This window comes from Lygodium microphyllum, chromosome 2, assembly GCF_053477565.2.
Source record: "Lygodium microphyllum isolate KBCC chromosome 2, Lygodium_microphyllum_v1.1.10, whole genome shotgun sequence".
Classification (NCBI taxonomy): domain Eukaryota; kingdom Viridiplantae; phylum Streptophyta; class Polypodiopsida; order Schizaeales; family Lygodiaceae; genus Lygodium; species Lygodium microphyllum.
In genome coordinates this window covers 105,599,905-105,620,783 of record NC_141136.1, presented here as the reverse complement: position 1 = coordinate 105,620,783, position 20,879 = coordinate 105,599,905, and the positions used below count along the sequence as shown (strand labels likewise).

Here is a 20,879-nt window from a genome sequence, read left to right as displayed (position 1 = left end):
ATGGCCGCTTTTTGGTGGTAGAAATTTTATTCGAAGGGGAAATCTTATGGTTACTTGGCCTCTATGCTCCGAATGATTCGTCATCTCGTCGGGAGCTTTGGCAGACTTTGCAGACCTCCTTGTCACTTGGCAGACGGGGCTTCTTCATGGGGGATTTCAATATGTGTGTTGATTCTTCCCAGTCCACATCGGAGCATTCGGTAATGGATGCGCCGGAAAGTCGTATGTGGCATGAGTTGGCTCTTGCTGTTCTTAAGCAAGATGTCTGGTCCTGGCCCCGTCTTCTACAGGGTTTACTTTCCATTCTGCCCAATATGCAACAACATGGTCGCGATTGGACCGTATATATATCATGCAGAACGATGATTTTCTTCCCGAGATGCTCGAAATAAAAGTGTTGCAGCAATATGCCTTGTCGGACCATTTCCCTCTGCAGCTTGAGCTGCTTGCCCAACCCATTGCACCTTTCAAGCAATTTCTGGGGAAACTCCCTTTGCGTTTCAATTCGTCTTACTTGAAGCATGCCATCTTTCAGGGCTATATGCAGCAATTGATCGACAGATTCCTCTTGGACTTCTCCTCCCAAGGCCCTGCGTCATTTGAACGATTGCTCTCTAATGTGCAGCGGGTTGCTCGGCAGTATGGGATCTATCATGCATCTCTTTGTCGGCGGCGTCGACAGGCCGCCGAGAACCTGCTGGCTTTGGTCCGTTCGCTGCTGGTGGACACTCCGGATGATGCATTTCTGCTTGCACTGGCCATGCGGGTGGCGGATCTTATTAAAGAATTCCAGTTGAGATCATATCAGCAGGCCAAACTGCAACATCTGACGGAGACTTTGCAAGATAGTGCGTGTCAAACCCATAAGTTCTTTCGAGCTCTCCACGCCTCTCCTGCTCGCGAGAATATGACCAGACTCGAGGATGCAGAAGGCCACCTTATCCTGGATCCGCAGACTATTGTGCATATGTGCAGGAATTATTTCCGTGACCTTCTCGGTTCTACTACTCCACCTTCACCCCAAATTACTCAGGCACCTGCGGTTTTTTATGACCTGGTCCGCAATCAGCTTCCGCAGGACATGCAAGCTACTATGGAGTCAGATATTTGTGAGGCCGAGGTTATGGATGTCTTGTTACACTTGCCCAAGGATAAAAGTCCGGGCTGGGATGGTCTCACTAATGAGTTCTTTGAGGCTTTTGCTACCCAACTGGCGAAACCATTGCAGGCTTTGTTTCAGCAGGTGTGGGAAACGGGGATCATGCCTTCCTCATGGAAAGGGGGACTTATTAAGCTGCTTCCAAAAGTTCCTTCGCCATCTAAGTTGTCTCAGTGGCGCCTAATTTCTTTGATGGGTTCAATGTACAAAATCTTTTCCAAAGTAATGGCGAATCGGCTCCATAAGCATCTCCCTACCATTGTGCACCCTCTCCAGTATGGTTTCATTAAGGGCCGCAATATTCTGTACAATGTATTGAATGCTCAACTGGCAATTGATTATGCAAAGCATTCTCATCAGGAGGTAGTACTGATTCAACTGGACCTGGAAAAGGCTTTTGACTATCTGGACTGGTCTTTCGTTGCTGAACTTATGTCTGCTATGGGCTTTGGTGCTCGGATGTCTCGTCTAATCTACACCATTAGCACTGCGGCGTCTTCGAGAGTCATGCTGAACGGAGGTGTTACTCAGCCATTTGTCCTTGCTCGCTCTGTCAGACAGGGGTGCCCTTTGAGTCCTCTATTCTTTGCCCTTGCGACACATCCAGTTCTTTCCATGTTATCTCATATGGCAGCCTCTTCTCAGTTGGCCGGACTGTCGCTTCCTATGGGACAGCACTTCATTAGCCAATCCCTGGCGGATGACCAGTCGCAATGTGCTTATATCATTTCGTACAGCTAAGAGGCTTTTCAGGATCCCTCGTGGATATAGGCCTTTATGGGAACAGCTTTTGAGGGAGCTCCAGTGTAGACAACCCTTTCCTGCCCTTGCTTCGGATCATCCCTGGCAGGATTGGGACCTACAAGGCCGGCTCCATTTAAGCACAGCTTCTGCTAACCAAGTGTACCATCTTCTGATTAAAGATCATCAATGGCTAACTACTACAGCGAATGCTTTATGGGGACTGCGTAAATCCCGGTCATGGTGGAGGGCAACTGTGATGGAGGGCTGGTTGAACAAGACACCCTTCAAATATAAAGTCTTTCTTTGGAGAGTAATGATTGGTGGTCTTCCGCTTGCTTCAGCTCTTTCCAAGCGACGAATCTCCAATGGCAACTGTTTCTTTTGCACCACAACTGTGGAATCCGCCTGCCACCGATTTATTTCTTGCCCCATCGCTAAGAAAGTCTGGTTATTTTTATCAGCTGTTTGGCAAGGAGTGGTTGGTCTCCCCCTGCGTCCCTTTGATTGAGTTTTTGGGCAGCCCAAATACCACACTCCGGCACAGCCCCATATGAAGCTCATGTATCACTTTCTTCGATATTGGGGCTGTTGGCATAACTGGACCATTCGGAATGCTTTTCTTTTTGACTCCGCCTGTAATGTTCAGCGACATATTGTGAGGCTTAAGGGCCTCTTGTATTGGCAGCTAGATCTTCTCCAGCATTCTGATTTGCTCTCTAGGGAGGACTTACGTCCCTGGCACATGGCAATTTCCTCCGCGCCGTTGCCTTGACCTTGTAACTTGTAGTACTTAGAACCTCTTCTCATGATGGCTTAGATTGTCATCATGTATCTTGTAATCAAGTAACCTTGTATTTTTTTTTCGTAATTAATATAATTACCTTTTACGAAAAAAAAAAGAGAGAGGATTGATAATTCACGTGAGCCTAAACGTGCCGATTGGGCAAAGTACGGGTGCTTTGTCTTATCTAATGAACGGAGCGACTGTAGGGAAATGGGGATTATCAGCATCCTCGTCTCTTGCCCACTTAGTACTTCCTACAAGTAGTGGATGCTCAAACAAGGGGAAGGAGAATCAAAACCTCCCTTCTGTATCAGCACATATGGCAAGCCATAATTGAGGTAATTGATTTATTTGCTTGCAATTTTCAAATTTTATTGATTCTAACTTCATTGTGTGCGATCTTATAGGTTGATCCACAAAAGTCATGCAAGTTGTCATAGACAACACCTCTAATTGTGCCTCTATGGGACCGAAACTTAAGGCCGAGTTTTCGTCCACAATATGGACACCATGCACTACACATTGCCTAGAGCTTCTTATGAAAGATATAGGCAAGTTGGAGTGGGTGAAGAGGACTGTGGACAATGCTTGCAAATTTGTTGGTTTCATTAATACCAAGGTCTCAGGTTGTGTGATTTATTGCTCGGTCACGGACTTGGAGTTGAAGAAGCTTTCAAAGACACGCTTTGCATCCATGTGGCTTCTCTTGGAGCATCTCTATGGCATTCACAACAAGCTTCAAAAGACTGTCATTTTTTATAAATTCAAAGAATGGCTTGAAGGAGAGTCCACCTCAAGTCAAGTAGATCAAAGGCTGTTCAACTGCTTTACTTGAAGTAGGTCTTCCAGATGGATGTGAGGGATATTGTCATTGCCTTCGCTCCTATATACAAGGTGCTTTGCATGACTGACATGGAGGGTTCTACTATCAATGTCCTCTATCATCTTTCGGTGGAGGCAATAGCAGACATACAAGCATTGACCATCTTGAATGGTGTGAGGCTTTTTCTTCATGGTAATCTTTTTTTATTTCTTTTTTATCATGATTTATGCTTCTTTTAATTTTTAGAATTCACATTGTCTCACTTTCTCTCGTTCCACCATCCCAAGAATGATCTACCCTCTAAATTTTTCTCTTACACCTTTCTAATAACATCTTGAATACCATGCAAAAGAGAGATGATATTCTCTTTTTAACATAGAAGAGATGGGAGTGTGAGGGGAACTTTGCCCACCTTCCAAAATGATTCAAAGCCAGTGTAGGGAGCCTGTCCCACAGTTTTATCCCTCACATAGATACTAGGCATGGAGGAAGTGACTCATCCATGGGTTTGCAGCACTCTTGCATCTTGCATTCAAGAAACCTTCTCTCTTGATGGATGCCAATATCCTTGCCAATCGTGATGCCTTTTTTCCGAAGTCTTTGGCAGAAGAGCACCATGGTGCCTCTCTCCAAAAGCTCATAAATTATATGTGATCAAAGGGACACCGCTTTCGCTTCCACAATTTGTTGGAAGAGGGATTCATTGTTAGTGATGAAGCCTCTTTTTTGATGCGAGTCATTTAGCTACCCAATTGTCCCACATTCAAAAAGTGACTTTACGCATTCTTGCATAGATTTGGAACAAAATCTCAAATCTTTTAATTCTTTCAAATTGATTTTAGTTGCAAGTTTAATTCTTGAAGTTTCAACTTATTTTCTTTTCCAACATGCTTTAGAATTGCTCATTGGGTGTATGTGAGAGAAATTGATCCTCATATTCCCTCGTGCACACCAAAGGTTCGCAACAAAGCTAGCACGTGGCAATTGGAGTGATTAATTTATTGTCAATCCAATTTAGGCATGCTACGCAATATGCACGAGATGTCTATGGCAAAACAAGTATACCGTATTTATATATTTGTTAGTTTATTTATGAAATTGAATTATGTAAAATGTTTAGAGATGTCTTAATTATTTAGTCTAAGTTATTTATCATTTAAATGTATACATTAATGTAGATGTCTTAATTGTTTAGTCTAAGTTATTTATCATTTAAATGTATACATTAATGTAGATGTGCTCAAGCTCTCTGCTAGCACACTTAAAAATGTGACTCGTAAGAGAGACTTGCAGGAGGAGCAAATCTTTGGAGATCTTTATTTAAAGCTCGTGCATGCTAGCATGTCATTGTTTACCCTTGTGTCACTAGCGATGGAGCTTCTACTTTGACATTGACACCAGTTGCCCGTGGTGATTGTGGAGCCCTTAGGTACTACACCAAATGTGGGAGTGGCTCGAGTGTCGCTCCTAGTGCGGCACATGAGGATATGCCTATTACTACCTCCCAAGTAAAGCTTAAAGAGCTTGAGTATGATGAGGAGGACAATGTAGCTACTAAGGGTGATTTTGTTGAGTGTGATGACTCAAGTGGTGGCAAGAATACCTTTAGCTCCGATGCCAAGAGTGACATGAGTACTTAGAGCCTATGAGATAGATCATCTTTGTCACATTATTCATTTTTGTATACTTTTGGGTATGAGATTGCTGACTTGATTCATAATAAATTTGTTGGTTTCTTACTATACTCTTATTTCAACTCTATTTTGCACTTACTTTTGAGTAAAGTCTCTTAAGCTATGTTTTAAGTCCAAACATTGAGTATGGACTTTAAATTATATGTTAATTTTTTTTTCATCAAACACAGCATAGGACATAGATCCAAGATTTTTTAGTCCAATGAATACTCTATAGTATCAGACGATACTAATCAAACACCATCGAATGTGATAACCATGATATTGATGTACATATGTACATGCTGTATATGGTTTTGGCTCAAGCTTTTATACCATGAACATAATTTACAATTGGGTTTCAACATATATTGGGTTCCTATTGTTTCATACCATCTTCTACGAAATTTCTTCTCTTTGTACTTCGAGCTCTTGTTTCTTGAGTCTCTCTGCAACTTTCGAACATACATGCTAAATACCTCGACGCTGTCATGTGGCACTAGCAAAAAGGCTCAAATTATTGAATATTCACTTAAAGCTTGCACATTGAATAATCAATTGATCACTTGCTCGTTTCCCACTCAACCTTTGGCATTGACCCACCTGCCCATATTAATGTCCAACATGCCCAAAGAGCTAGGAATATTCACATGTAAAATCTATGACCTTAATTTTCCCATCACGTGTAAATTTAGACCTTAAAAATACACCTCCTCATGATACTGATTTCAACTTTCAAGTAAATCCACATGCCTTCATGGAAGCTCAAATAAGGATTATTGTCATTGTTATAGGGAATGGATCATTTTGTGTCCCCAAACCCATGCCCATTCCATGTAATTATTTAGTCAAAGGGAATGACAATTCATGATTGTCATGCATCCCCATTCATTATCCACATTTCTGGTCCCATGTGACTATGATTACTATGAAGTCAAGCAATCATCAATGTTTCCAGCGTATCGTGCAAAATGTCAAGTAGAGATTGCATTTTTACTGCTTTTAAGTCCTTAGGAAATCAATGGTATTCAATCATAACCATCCATTAATGAGAACGAGTTACATCCAATAACCAAAACCTTGTTAAGTCCTTAGGAAATCAGTGGCCTTGGCTCATAACCATACATTAACAAGAATAAGCTATTTTTGGCAGCCAAAAGCTTAGTACTATTATAAACAAGCTCAATTTGGTTTGATCCAGGGAATGGAATGCTTCCAACTAAATTGAAGTGGGAGACATATGCTTTGTCTATATTCTCCAAGGTGTGACAATCCCTTCTCTCTATCCCTTGGTCTCAAGATAATCCAAGAACAACATAGAGACGCAATAGTCCAACTAAGAAGGTCCACTTGTTGCAAATGGCTGGTGAACTTAGGATGGTGGTCATCGACTATTTTCTCAGGTAAATTAAGTAACAAGCATATCTCAACTGTTGGAAGACTAGTTGCCTAAAAACAACAATGGACTTAAGTGATGGCATTGCTAATTTCAGCAGGCGGCAAATTAGTATCAAGCTTGATAAACAAACAAGCCAATTTGTAGCCTTGCACAATTTTGCAAGAGTGAATTGGATATCTACAGAAATTAGTCCATTAGGACTCATATTGCATTATGGCCATGGCTACACAGGGCAATCCCACTGCAAAGATCCATTGATATGCTAGTCTATTACTGATTTTGAATTTCTATTGTTTGTGTTGTTTGGCTTGTTAAGCTGACACTATGGGCACTTATGCACATATTTATCCAGAAAGGATCCGTTGTGCGGCCAATGAAAGTACTAGCTATCTAAGACCAAATTGTGGTGTATGCCAAGGTGTCCAACACTCCAGTGCATCAAGAGATGCGTAGGAAGACAGTAATCAAATGAGATTTCTGAAAAAATAAGGCATAGACTTGAGAGATGATACTAAGAGTATTGGTAACTTCGTTATTTGCATACTTAGGGGAGCATATAGTACAATTGAAATATTGGGTGAATTCCAACAGCCTTGGTTGATGGCTAAAGAGGCTGCGCTGACCACCAATGAGGTACGACCATCAGGCATCTATAGATTGTCCATTTCATGCTTCCTTGCATCAGCTATGCCCTTTGAGAGTATCCACGGGCCACACGTGATATTACCCTATACCCATAGAGATGATCCACCTGGTTGGAGGCACAATCACTTGTGCCGGATCACCTGGCCAAAATGTGGATCACTCCCATTAGACACAGCCACAAGGTTGCCCCATTGTACTCCCAAATGGGATGTTCATCTAATTATATAACCCAAAAATGGGAGTCATGATCCAGATAGCAACAACAAACACCCCCCCCCCCAAAAGAAAAGGAAAGAAAGGCCCCTTTTTCCTTTGACCTGCTGGTCACAGATTCATTGTTGCCTACCGGTCTAGAACATGAATTGATGCAACCAGTCTTGAACACTGGATTATGTGAAGCCATCTGTTTTGTACCTGGGTACCAATGACAGCTTTGACCAAATGTGCTTATAAAAGACATGCTTCAAAGCATCTCTGCACCTTTATATACAACTACAACTACCACATCATTGCTCAGAACTCTCAAATAATTACAAAGGCTATTTTATCACTTAACACAAATGGTGAAAAAATGAAAGGTGCAAATATATGATTTGGTTCCAGGGTTTGAGAAATAAGTATAAAGAACCGGCAACTTTACTATGGTTTTGTTGAGTAATTCTTTGCTGGCTTGCATCTCTCCAGGCACATAGTGCGTTGTGTAGGCAATGGAAATCCATGCGTATCTTTATCCATGTGAAATACTGAAGTTTGGCTTTGTATCTTATAAACTGGCATTCCACAATGTTTGTCTGAGTGATTACTGATGATCACTAGCTTAAATGTTTTCAGTGTGAAATAGTTGGAGACTACAAATAAATTAGTAGGGAAGAAATGCATTTCACATGCAACAGGACAATGAGCACTTATGAGAAGCTTGATTAAGATAGGTCTGGTTAAGTGTACCACTTCTGACCATGCTTTCAAACACTTCTGTAAACACAAACTTCTCCAAAATAGTGCAGCTCTATCTTTTGCAACTGATTCCTTCTGCAAAATGGATTTTAACTTTTTCTAAACAGCAATCTAACAAGAAAATTATCTTTATTCAGAACTCTTGTCACAATGTACCTCATTTCTATATTATTCAGTTAGAAAGCGGGCACAAAAAATCCTTATATTTACACTAAATATACAACATTTTCAATTTTATGCTGCGGTTACAGAAAATTAAGTGGTAAAAAACCTGTGCACTTGCAGTGTAGGTTCTCCAATGTTTCAGTACCAAATACACTGTCCTATTTTTGTAGTACATATAGGCTGAGTGCTTCAAGTGTGTCCTATCAGCATGCTCTTGGTTGAATAACTTCCAAGCCAGCAGAACTTTCACTGGTCACATAAAAATGTTCCTCAAATGTCTTTCTGGACAACTTAATTAGAAGGTTGTTCTTAGGAAAGTTTGAGCTTAAATGAATTCAGATGCTACTTAACATATTAGAAAATAATCAAACATAAGGAAAACAAGATGTACCTTGAGTTCGGACTTCAGAACGTTTTCTGCTTATTCTGACTGTGTGGGCATCTATAAGTGCCTTCTGCAAGGACAAAAATGCCTTTCTGTTCAACACTGTTGCAAGATGTTCCAATGCCATCCTGTTATACTTCCGTTTCAAGACACTTATTCTGCTCCATTCTCTCCAAATCTCAAAACTTTTACAAACTACCCATCTTGGACAGACACTAAGTAGGTTTCCCATTATTTGAGAGCATTTGGGAAGCTTTTTAATATGCTCTTTGATCTGTCACAAAAAACAATATTCAAAGCCCTGTAGATTTGATGCAGCAGTATGAATTATAAATATATTATCAGAGTAAACTCAACATATTATATTGCAAGCATAGTTAAAGGCGGTAGAGTTCTCATTGTGGAGATCATGAGATGAGCTGTTATGGTTGGTGGGTGATTATGCTCCAGATTCTGCAAGGGAGCATGGTCAATTTTGGGCTGATTAGTTGCCTCATTTGGGTTTAGTTGTGCAAGCTTTTAGCTGTAATGCCAAACCATGTGAGAAACTAAATAAAAGGTGCCAGAGTCCCATGTCCCCTCTAAAACATCTCTGAACCTCCTCATCCACTCAGAGTTGCCCTGAAGTCTCTCCTATATCCCACAGAGAGAGTGAATAAGTTTTGTCCAGATCCTAGAGAGACTTTCGCAGTGGAGACATCATGAAGATTAAAGGCCTGGCTACATCTTTCAGTCCAAACATACCAAGAAATTATGCTAGTAATCAACTCCCATCTGTGACAATGCCCCTAAGTTTAGTGAATTTATGAGAATTTGGAGTTGAGATTCTACTCAAATGCTGATCAGCAATCAGAAAAGAGTGCCTACACTGAACATCCTCCCATCTACAAGTTGGGCCTTTGTTGTTGGTCCAAGATACTATCTCCAAAGTCACTAACATAGTCTCTCTGGGTCTCCTCTATCTTGCCACATCTGGCAGATGCCACAGATGATAGGATCCAAAACATATTCGAGCCAGGTGCCGACTGCTAGACTCCTATGAGCAATAGCCACAGGAAAAGAGAGAGATCTTCTTGGGTCAGAAACAATCATTTAAACTGCTCAAGGCATCTGCCAAGAAAGGTGCTAAGATACCCTGTTTGTGCCAATGTTAGAGTGGCTGCTACCTCTGCTCTGATCTCGCTCATTTGAATCCTTGTCCCTAACATTGTTGTGTATCAAAGAAGAGTGCATCACTCAGTCTATCAATGGATCTCTGCAAACCCCGTCACTTGTGTCCCACTATAGCTTCTATGAGGGCCTCCTCTTGTACAGTCCAGTGCCTCCATCCCTCAATCAAAGTAAAGTAGCTAGGTCAAGGTCAATGCATTGTGTGCCACTACTCTGATTATTTGTTGAGAATAGCCTACAAAATATGTCTGATCTAAGTGGGTGTCGAAGTGTGTGGTTCTCGAACAGATCCCAAATAGGCAGCTGCAATCTGAAATCCATCTATGGATAATGATGACCGATATAGGTGACAGTGTACAAATGCCCAACCATCAAAATGCAGGTATGGTTGATGATGTAATCAATCCGATTGAGGGCAGCAATCAAGCTGACTTTGGACGCCCTGTTTGGAACAGATGTATGGCTCCAAAAACTACAAAATGCAGGTGGTGGCAGGTGGTTGATGGGCTAGAGCTGATCAGCAATAGCAGGGCAGCCTAATGCAGCAATTGAGCAATCTGGAAGCACTCACCAATTAAGGAATGGCGTCACCTGGTGTAGATAGCTTCAGAAACAGGTGGTAGCAGGCTGGGCAGCTCTAGGACGTGCATGGCAGCAGCTGGTGAAGGTCATCCACTATCTCGTGATGTCCCCCAAAAGGGGTTGTCAAAATAGTGTCTATGCACTTATACCATATCAAAGAGTCTTCATCAGCAGCTTCCACACCGAATAGATGCATGTTCAGTCAGTCACGGGCTTCCCTATGAGTTTACATCTAGCATCCTGGAATGTGAATAGCCTCCACTACAGTGGGGCACGTGGTTCTAGGAAGTTGATTGTTCGGCAGGAGTTGCAGCCTACCCTTGCCGGACGGATCGACATCCTACTTCCGCAAGAGCACAAGCTCACCCCCGCCCCCACCCTTTGGGTAGGGAAGGTACTTCCAAGCAGCTCACACCCTACTAGGAGTACTCCATTGATGCCCACGGCAAGAGTCGACACGTATGCACCTCTATTAGCCCAAGGCTTACCGCCTATGTGCGTGACCACGGGACGATTGTGGAAGGGAGGGTCCTATGGATCAGACTGGACATGGGGAACTCATGCCTTGGAGTTTTTTAGGTGCATCAGCCTCGCACCTTAGGAGATCAAATTCGCAGCCTCCATGATCAGTATGGGAGGATTTACCTTAGCCCAAATGAGGAAATGAGATTGCCACTGACTACTACAGACACCTTTTTCAGCAGGAGGCAGTCTCGCCAAGGGACAGCGTTGTAGAAACCAAATCTAGGACCGCATTCTGTCCCTCGTCATCACAAAGGAGATGGGACGTTCCCTCCTAGACCACCCCTTCACAAAGAAGGAATTAGCGGAGGCTTTCGATGCACAGGATGGGCAGAAATGCCTGGGAGAGGATGGTCTTTTGAAGGCCTTCTTCACTACCTATTGGGAGGTGGTAAAGGACCCTCTATTGTTGGCCTTTAGGAGATTTTTAGCTCAGGACGGACGCTAGGGAGTCTATCAGTAGGTCTTGTCAGTCTTCTCCCCAAAGGGGGAGACCCGTTTGAGCTATCCCAATGGAGAACGATTACCTTGTTGTCAGTGGCCTATAAGGCACTGGTTAAGATGATCGATAGGTGACTCTACCCTGTGCTTCGAAACATCATTCATGACACACAGACAGGTTTTTTCCACGATAGGAGCATCCTAGACAATGTTTTCACCTTCTTTGAGGCGACCGAGTGGGCCCAGCACAGTGGTCAAGGATTGGTTGTACCACTCTTGGACTTCGAGAAGGCCTATGACAAGGTTGACTGGGACTTCTTAGAGGGCACCATGGTGAGGTTGGGCTTCCCCTAGGCATGGATCTGTGGGGTTTCTGCACTTTATAGATCTGCCACTAGTAGGGTTCTCTTAGGAGGCAGGAGGGGGGAGGAGTTTCGACTGGAGAGATCTATCCGGCAGGGCTGTCCTCTTGCCCTGTATCTGTTCTTACTCTTTGCAGAGGTGATGTCCTACTTCCTCCAATCACGTGTGAGCAGGCTACATGGCCTCCGACTTCTGGTAAGGGAGGAGACAGAGCTACTAGATTCATAGTATACAAATGATGCTGCCCTTTATATAGAGGATGATGAGCTGATGCATGAGAGAGTGAGACTAGCTCTGGAGGTGTTTTGCACTGCAGCTGGAGCGAAAATCAATTGGCGAAAGTCGGTTGGTTTTCTTTGATTCATATTGTTATATCATCATTTGTTTACATGGGCGATCAGGGGGCAAGTGAATGATTCCCCTATTAGCACTACATTGTGCATAACATTTTGTTTGAGCATAATACTTTGCATTATATCTTGCTTTTGCCCACGCATTGGCATTGTGTTAATGTAAAACAAAGTACTTGGGAAAACTTGTCTTGGAAGGTGCCCATCGAGGGATGAAAACTCCTTGCATTCTATGGCATTTTCCCCTTTTATCTCGTCAAAGGAGTGATCCACTTGGATCCACCATATTTGCAGCATCTCACATTGAGGCAACTTATTAAGATATTTATGGTAGCTATTTTCTTGTCTATACCTCATCATCCTAGCCTTAGACTTACATAGATTCTATTATGGAGGATGCTTGATGCTACTTTCGTATTGTCATTGAGAGCCATGGAAAAAAGTCAATAAGACCCTTTAGATATGGCTTTTTGAAAGAAGATAACCATTGCATCTATAGTCTTGGTAGGTTCTTGAGGCAACCAACGTGCACCCATTGACTAATGCCTTGGTTGCTTTGGGGTGGGACCTTTTAGTTATCAAAAGAGGGGCGGAGACATGAATTACACTTCATCTCAAGCAGAGTCCTTTTGGGGCCTAAGAGGGGTATTGAACCACTAATGTCAGGGTTTGCACTCAAAACAATTTTGGTGCATTAACTACTAATTTAGTCTCCTTACAAGAGCCCTAAAAAGCAATTAATGCAAAGTCACCAAAAATAAATGGCTTTATGTTTCACAAAATGATAAATGCTTCAAAGTCCTGTATAAATAGGAGTCTTGTGTTTGTGCATCCTTCATCATGATCACTATTACTCTCAGCCCTTAGAAACCAACCTTCCTCCTTCACACTACTGCCCACACCCCTATTGAGAAACCAAGTCATTTAGTACACTTCTTCTCCTTCATTCCTATTTTGGTTTGCATTTACAACCCCAAAAAGTTAGTGTCTAGGCGCCACTTGAGAAAGCCAATATGCCACTCGAGAGACTTTAGTGGGCACCACTCCAAAGAGTTGGGGCGTGACTCAAGATAGTTTGTACCTATAAATATGGCATTGACTCCACCCATTTGCAATCCCACACATTTCTTTTGACACTCTGTCATTCTCTTCCACATTCTTCTCTCCTTTCTCCATTCTCTCCATTGCCATTCACACCCCATGAGGAGAATATTACAGTTCATGACTTTTGCATCCATCTCCACTTGCAGCCCACATCATCTAGGGTCAGTCTGGTACCTATTTCCTCACCAAGCAATTGGATCTTTACCTAGTGTTAGCATCTGGGTGTGTTTTGCTGTCCAAACACCTCCACTACATTAGCAATAGCTCTGGCAGACACCTATTGTTCCAAGAGGCTGCATTTTGCAGCTCCTACTCCATTTGTGGTTGGATTTCTTCATCTAGCAAGCCGTCTTGTCCTTCTTCACCCTTTGGAGTTTGCGTTTATAGAGAGCTAGTGATCTTTTTTCTCGACTCTAATGGCCTTAAGAGGGCTATGGTTCACTCCCTCGACACTTGTCTTTCATCTTTAGCATTTACTTTGATATCTAACTTTTGGAGGACTATGTTTCACTCCCTTCACTATGCAAATTTCCTTTAGGTGCTGCCACTTGATCAAACATGATTGTGTAGTCATCTTCAGAGCTTTGGCTCCACTATATCAACTTGATTCACTTAGCATGATTCAATGATTTATCATTCTTCTTCTTCTTCTTCTTTGAGTGTTTGCTGTACACTCGCTATTTCTCCTTGCAAACCATATTGTCTCTTTGATATGGTTTTTTTTTTTTTTTTTGGCAAGTAAAATGTGGCTAAATATATTACTCAGAAGGCTAATTACAACGGAGTGCTCATGCTCAACAGATTAGCTGGAGCTGATGCAAATCACAAATACATCATGTATACAAGCCTCTCAAGGCGGTCTAGGGGGATGGGAGCAAGAAGCCATGGAAGGGGGGTGTATTGCTATCTGGGGCTGCTTGCCTGGAACAGAGCTCTTGACGAGCTCGAGAATCTCCTTGCACCTGATCCCACCAGCCGCGGAGGGAGTGGATGATGAAAGTCTGAAGCTCTGCCAAAGTCACCTGTACTGAAAGGCACTCCCCGCCAAAAACCTCTTGACAGCGTCCCTTTGAGAAGTGTCATCCTGTAAGACTCCCTACGATCTCCCATACCTTTGAGCGGTCTGTGTGGCCTCTAGTACTTGGCGGCTAGGTAAAGCCTCCAAGCCAACCACTAGGCAAGATCCAGCCTCAGTGATGAAAATCGTGTCCTGCATCCCGGCCTCATACAAAAGGTGATGGCCCAGGTTGACTGCCAGTCACAGCAAAAAGCCCCCCAAGAGATATATCTTGGGCTGGGTGCCACACAGCGCAAAATACGGCAGGCTCCTCTCCACACGAGCTGTGACACCTTGCAAGACCAAAGGCAATGCTTTGCGGTTTCCAAGTGCTACTGTGGGCAGCGCTTACACCCTCAATCCTGTTGCATCTGGGCCAGCCAACTCCCAATTGCCAGACCTCCATGTGCCAAAAGCCAAAGGAAATACGACACCCTCCTCGGCCTCCAGTTGTCCCAAAGGCGGTACCAAAAAGTTCGACATCTGTGATGTTGTGCTTTCCCCAATATTTGCTACGTGAAGGTGCCCAATCCATGTCCTCCTCCATCAGTACATGTTTGCCAATCCAGGCTATGTACTCCAAGAATCTCAGTGGCTTCTTTGCGACCACAGTGGCCGGCCATAACCACTCTCCAAGGTCCCACTCCAGCTCATCAAGTGGCCTGCTCTCCCATATCCAGAGGCGCCACTCTCGGAACTCCTCCCAAAGCACATAAGGGTCCAAACGCCAGGTCTTCCCTTGGAGTCTGACCGCATGAATCCTCCTCCAAGGAAGGACAACGATCTCCTCATCCTACTACCATCTGTCAAGGACCAAAACCCCCCATCCTACGCGGTGAAGAAAATCCCATAGGGAGTGCCACCCACTCTACCTGTCACCTATAGGGGGATACCTGCCGGTGAGAATCTAGCAGCCCACACCTCAACAAGCTCCACCAGCCCTTGGATCGAGGGGTTAAGCCACTCTTGAGGGATTGTTGAGTCGATCTCCCTTTTCCTCACCTCAGCTCCTCGCTAATAACTTGATGCCCGATGCAACACCTCCTGATCCACCATCTTGTACAACTCCCACCAAGTCCTGATAGTACGAGCAAGGCCAACCTCCCACATCCAGTGGGGAGCAAGGCCAACCTCCCATCCAGCCCACTGAATGTGGGGGTGCTCGCCAATCTGTATCCCATCCTGATCTTTGTCCTGGGAGTTCTAGACCACCAGTTGGTGGTCTATCTCCTCTTGGCATCCTAGGGGCCTGTGAATTAAGGTCTTGTGGAGGCCCTGCTACACACGAAGTAGGTTGCGGAGGAAGGAAGATTTGGGTGGCGTGATCTGGGCACTCATGAAGAGCCACCTCAAGGATGGCCCCCAACCACCACCAAGCCTCGATCTGCACTCCTAAAGACCCTCCTACAAAAGGACCTTCCAAATCTGCCCTCCTGGTGTGAGCCCACAGACTACTAGCTTGCCCAAAAGGGCTATGCTCTGAAAATCTGGATCTATGATCCCAAGCCCTCCCTCGGACCGGTGTTGGATGATGGTCGTCCATGCTACCTTGGCCCAGAATCCTTGGAACCATCTAAGCTAGCCAAGAGAAAATTTTGCACAAGACGGCGAAGCTGAACCACACAAGATGAGGAGAAGCACCAACACGAGGCAATGTATCAAGCCGTCGCTAGAAGGACTTGGTTGACCACTAGGGCTCGGCGCGCTAAGGAAAGGCGGACAGTACTCTAGTAGGTCACTTTCCGCCCGATAGAATCGAGAACTAGAAGAAACTATTGGGCAGGAGTGATGTTGAGTCCCACCTCGAACCCTATGTATTAGACGGTCTTTGTGTCCCCTGCACACCAGTCAGTACTCTGCCAAAGGAAAATAAAGAGGATATTTTCCGTTGCTGTTAACAAAGAATTTTCCTTAGTGGATATTGTTTCCCATAGTGGATGTAAAAACCCTACTAAGATGTAAAGTTTCAAGCCTTAACTTGACTAGACTGCTAAAGAGCTAGTCTCCTGGTCCATGTTCACATGTAGGGGGGGTAAAAGGCAGCAAGGGTAGAGACTGTTGCACATGTGAGGTGTAACTGGGGTTAGAGTAAATTTGCGAGCCCAGGACCCAAGGAAATCACGGGATGTCAAAAGGCAAAAGTTACTATAAGTTATGCGGTATAAGTACTTGGTGGTACTTGGTGCCAGTTGTTGGCCTAGGTCATTCATTTGGCCATAAGTGACAGTGACACTAGAGGAGTGGCATTGAATGGTACCTAATGCCAATTTGATCGTCGAAGATGGCGCAGAGACACTCCAAAATGGAAGTTGCCTAGCCAATTAATTATTTATCAATCAATTATTTTTTTAGGTACCAAAATAATTATTAGATTAATTTTGTGTATTTAAAGACTAAAAATTAATATTTAATTATGGATAAAACCATTTGGGAAACCTGTCACTTGTCAAAAATGCCCATGCAAGACTGAAAAACGTCTTTACAGGCTAGAGAGAGGCATTTTAATGCATTCATCCTACAAGAGAGACGGAGAATATGCTGCTCGTTTGATCAACAACCATTGGAGGACCTTCTGAGGCAGCGAGGCGTAGGAGAAGACCAATCAACAACAGATGACAGCATCTATAGGCTCTTGAGACAAGGCAACAGTAGTAGATGACTGAGTTTCTTCAATTCTTTGCATCTACAAGCTATTGAGACAGGGTAGCAACAGTAAATGACTGATTTTCTTTAGTTCTTCGCAAAGAAAGTCTGAATTTTCTATCTCCTCAACATTCTCTCTCATCTCCCAGCCTTTCTACAGCTTCAATGGAGACCAATTGACTACCTGAATCAAGAGGCAAATCAAATTGAAGACTTGCTAGTCATTTTGGACAGCAAGGGAAGTTGTAATACTGAATGGGATTGGGAGAATCCCATTGTATATCAACTTCTTCTTCAATTAAGTTAAAGAAATACTGAAAGGGGCACCAGTTTTGGGACCAACAAGGTATCCATTGTCCAAGATTGCAAGTTAATTTGCATTTCTCAGTTTTGTAATAAATGTTACTGTTGTAACTAAGTTGTAATTAGGGAATTACCACCCATCCATGGAAGGAAGGTTGGTTTCAAGAACGATGCATGTGTCTAGTAGAAATCCTATGGAATGAAGGGCCTTGATAGTAGTCTCAAGGAAGGCTATAACTCAGCCTTGGGAGAAGAAGCCTCCATGTTGGTCTAGAGTGTGAAGCCCAACAACCAAAGATGGACAACTGAGATAGGAAGTACTGAACTATCCAAGTCTCTGCTCCAATCAAAACGGTAGGTCCTACACAAGTTGCTTCTAATATGAAAACACAAGTAAGAAGCTTAAGTACAACATGAGACCATAGAAAACATGTACCTCCACTTCAATGAAGTGCATTTCGGTGCTTTTATACGGGGGGTGTGATTTGGTTTGGTTTTTAGGTATTCCCATTACTAATAGGGAGGCAAAGATATAGGAAAGATATAGGAAAGTAAAGAGTAGAAATGTGCAGCAAAATAGTAAATACATGCTAGAGCATGCCCTGCTACTCTGGAACAGTATGCATATGGGAAGAGGTGTGATGTCTCAATCAATCTCATGGACATCTGAGTGCAAGGAGAAGGAAGGCTCCATAATTCACTAGATCATAGGGGTCTCTTAGGAAAGTGGCCCAATTGCTTCTAGCTACACACTAGATATAGATACCAACTCAGAGAGAGAAGGTTGTGGGCAAGTCTATCCTCAAGTGAGACCAAGGAGCATTAAGGACCACATTCCATGGTAGGATTGATAGACCAATCAAACAACCCCTTGTGTGTAATGGGAATGGCTAAGGAGGTGGCCTTGCAGCCATGTGATAAGCAAGCCAATATTGTGGGTACCTTGCTCTAGCAGTGTCAAGTTTGGGCAAACTGCCCTTGGTCTTTGAATGACACTTATTGTCCAAATGACCCGACATTCATCAATGTTGACAGTATTTATTTTTCTTGGGGATATTTTGCCAATCTAGTTTCCAATCTTAGAGGGGAGTTACTTTGCTCCTCCTTGGACTATGTCTGGGTCTTGTTCTTTCCACCCCCTTGCTTCCCCTTCTATGTAGTGGAGGTCCAAGCCCTCTCTAAATATGGCAAAAGGGTTTCTTGTGAACATAATTGAGCAACCTTTCGAATTGCAACAATTGAAATTCAAATCCACAGAAAGTGAGTAACTAGGGTTGTGTTCTCACATGAAGTTGAAATATTTAGGTGGCAACTTGCTCATGAACAACATGACTTGATTATCAATAGACTTTGGTTGGCCAATGGTGGTGAATTTTGTGAGTAGACTCTGAGATTTTGCCAACTTGAGAGTCAAACTCTTGGGTATTCCTAGTTGAGGTTAATACATCAAGTACAATTGCAAGCTACATAGCACTTAACTAGATCTACCCAGTACTCAAATGCAACATGGAAGTGCTGAAGTTGTGAGTGAACCTCACGTATAAGACCGTGAATGAGCTTAACTATGGCTAAGGCATTTTTGCTCTTCTAGGAGCCGATTACCTTAGATGAGAACCATCCCAGATCAAGTTGGGGTTCTTCCCCCTAAATAAGTTTCCACAAGCCTTGGGATACAAAGACATGTCACATCAAATTTATCCAAGTGGTAAAGTTGGACCTGTTGAAACGTGTCTTATCCATAATGCAGTCTTGGCTGATGCATAGGTATGGATGGTTGTGTGAGGAGTTGGATAAGTGGGTGGCATAGAAAAAAATTGTGAATCATTAGCTGCCACGTGTGGCATAGAACAGCCTAACATGGTGATTCTAGGTGTTCATTCTAAGTGCAGTGGTTGACTAGTGTGTGGTGCATGTGCTGAAAAAGTGTAGGTTGGCCCACTCGGTATTGCTATCTTGACAAATTGTGTGGCCATGTGCGAGATGGGAGGGATCCGTCACCTTGGTATGCAGTGGTGGGATACCCTTGCATGTGGATCCCTACTGATGCTTGGTTTAGGAGTGGAGCTCCCACCAGCCTTGCATGCAAAGCACCATGCTGAGGGATGGGAATGTGACCTATGGAATATGTGCCTAATGGTGTGGTACCCCCCATATAGCAGTACTTTCTAACAATAGCTACTATACCTTTACTTCCGTCCAAAGCTGCATAGTGTAGTGACTTGTGGAATAGATGAATGTATATATGCAACATTAGAATCATGTGAGCTTGTTCCAACTAGATCTTTCCCATGTCAAATCCTCATGAGCAGCATACATCCCTCATAAGTGAGCTCATACATTTTTCTTCCAAAATACCACCCCTTCAAAGATGAGAGCACCACCTCTAAAGGAGACAATAGAGAATACCACTCCCTTTTAGATGTTGTCATAGGTTGTGAGGGAGAATGCTTTTTTGATGAGTAAGAAGGCCTCTCAAAAGGTATCCTTGTATTCTAGAAAGCCAAACTTAGTTCTTCATGAGGGGTGAGGCTCTTTAGCTCTTTGGGCACCTTTGCGTGGATACTACATAAAGAAATGGTATGGCAAATATAGAAACACAAAAGTGTAAAACACACAGAGAACATAATTTGCAGAATGTTGTGTGCTAATGAAAGATTAATGAACATGAAGATGATACAATCAGTGGTGGGCCTTGAATTTCTGTCTCTCTAGGACCGGAGCAAAGGTGGCTAAGGGAGTGGGTGTCAAATTGTGTTGTACTTGAATGGATCCCAAATAGGCAGCAGCAGTCGAAAATCTATCTATGGCTGATGACGACTGATGAAGGCAGCAATTAAACATAGGTATGGCTGATGATGTAATAAGTTCAACTGAGGGCAGCAATCAAGGTGACTGCTGGGCAGCTTGTCTGGAGCAGAATGGCAGTTGAATGGGTCCAAAATGCAGGTGCTGGTAGGTGGGCGACAGGCTGGAGCTGATCAATAACAGTAGCGCAGCCTAAAAACTGGTCAAATGCTGCAGCTGGAGCAATCTGGAAACACTTGCCAGCTGATGAATGATGTCAGCTGTTGTAGACAGCCTTCATAATGCTGTTTTGTACAAGTTTTAGCATTTCTCCACAAAATCTTTGGCTGCCTGAACCTTCTCCTCTTGCAATCCTACTACATAAGCAGCTCTACGTTGAAACCCTTATATCAACACAAAGGGACTATATTCAAGTGGAAGAGTGCTAAGCAGTGTTATACACACAATGCATTGTAGGAAAGCACTCTTTCCCATTCATTTGCCTTTCACAAACATCTACAAGGACCATATCCTCTAGGATTTGGTTAACCCTCTCACTTTGCCTATCGGTTTTTGCAGATGATCCATCATACTCGTGCTAAGTTTAGTGTCCATCCTCAAAATCACAACTCTCCACTGGGTACTTTCAAGTCTTGCCACCAACATCCATGGTTTGAGAGGGGTTTGCTTTCCTTACTTGGTACATTTAGGTGTTGGTCTATTTTATTTGTCTTCCACACAACATCTCTTTCATGTTGTATTGATCCCTGCATCACATTTTGTTGTTCTAAATGGACACTTAGGTGAGTGAAAAATACCCTTATGAGGG

At 43.3% G+C, this 20,879-nt stretch overlaps 1 protein-coding gene across 5 annotated transcripts in view; it reads right to left on the bottom strand.

Annotated features, from left to right (window-relative positions):
• The window catches only part of LOC148040138 (uncharacterized), a 206,149-nt gene that overhangs the window by 87,787 nt on the left and 97,483 nt on the right, over positions 1 to 20,879 (bottom strand). For all 5 annotated transcript variants that reach the window (XM_087696996.1, XM_087697005.1, XM_087697024.1 and 2 more), the window contains 4 exons: positions 8,738 to 9,005; positions 8,453 to 8,595; positions 8,173 to 8,256; positions 7,868 to 7,997 (listed from right to left, as the gene is read on the bottom strand). In XM_087696996.1, the coding sequence (XP_087553122.1) occupies positions 7,868 to 7,997; positions 8,173 to 8,256; positions 8,453 to 8,595; positions 8,738 to 9,005 (625 nt within the window). The remainder of the gene's footprint in view (positions 1 to 7,867; positions 7,998 to 8,172; positions 8,257 to 8,452; positions 8,596 to 8,737; positions 9,006 to 20,879) is intronic.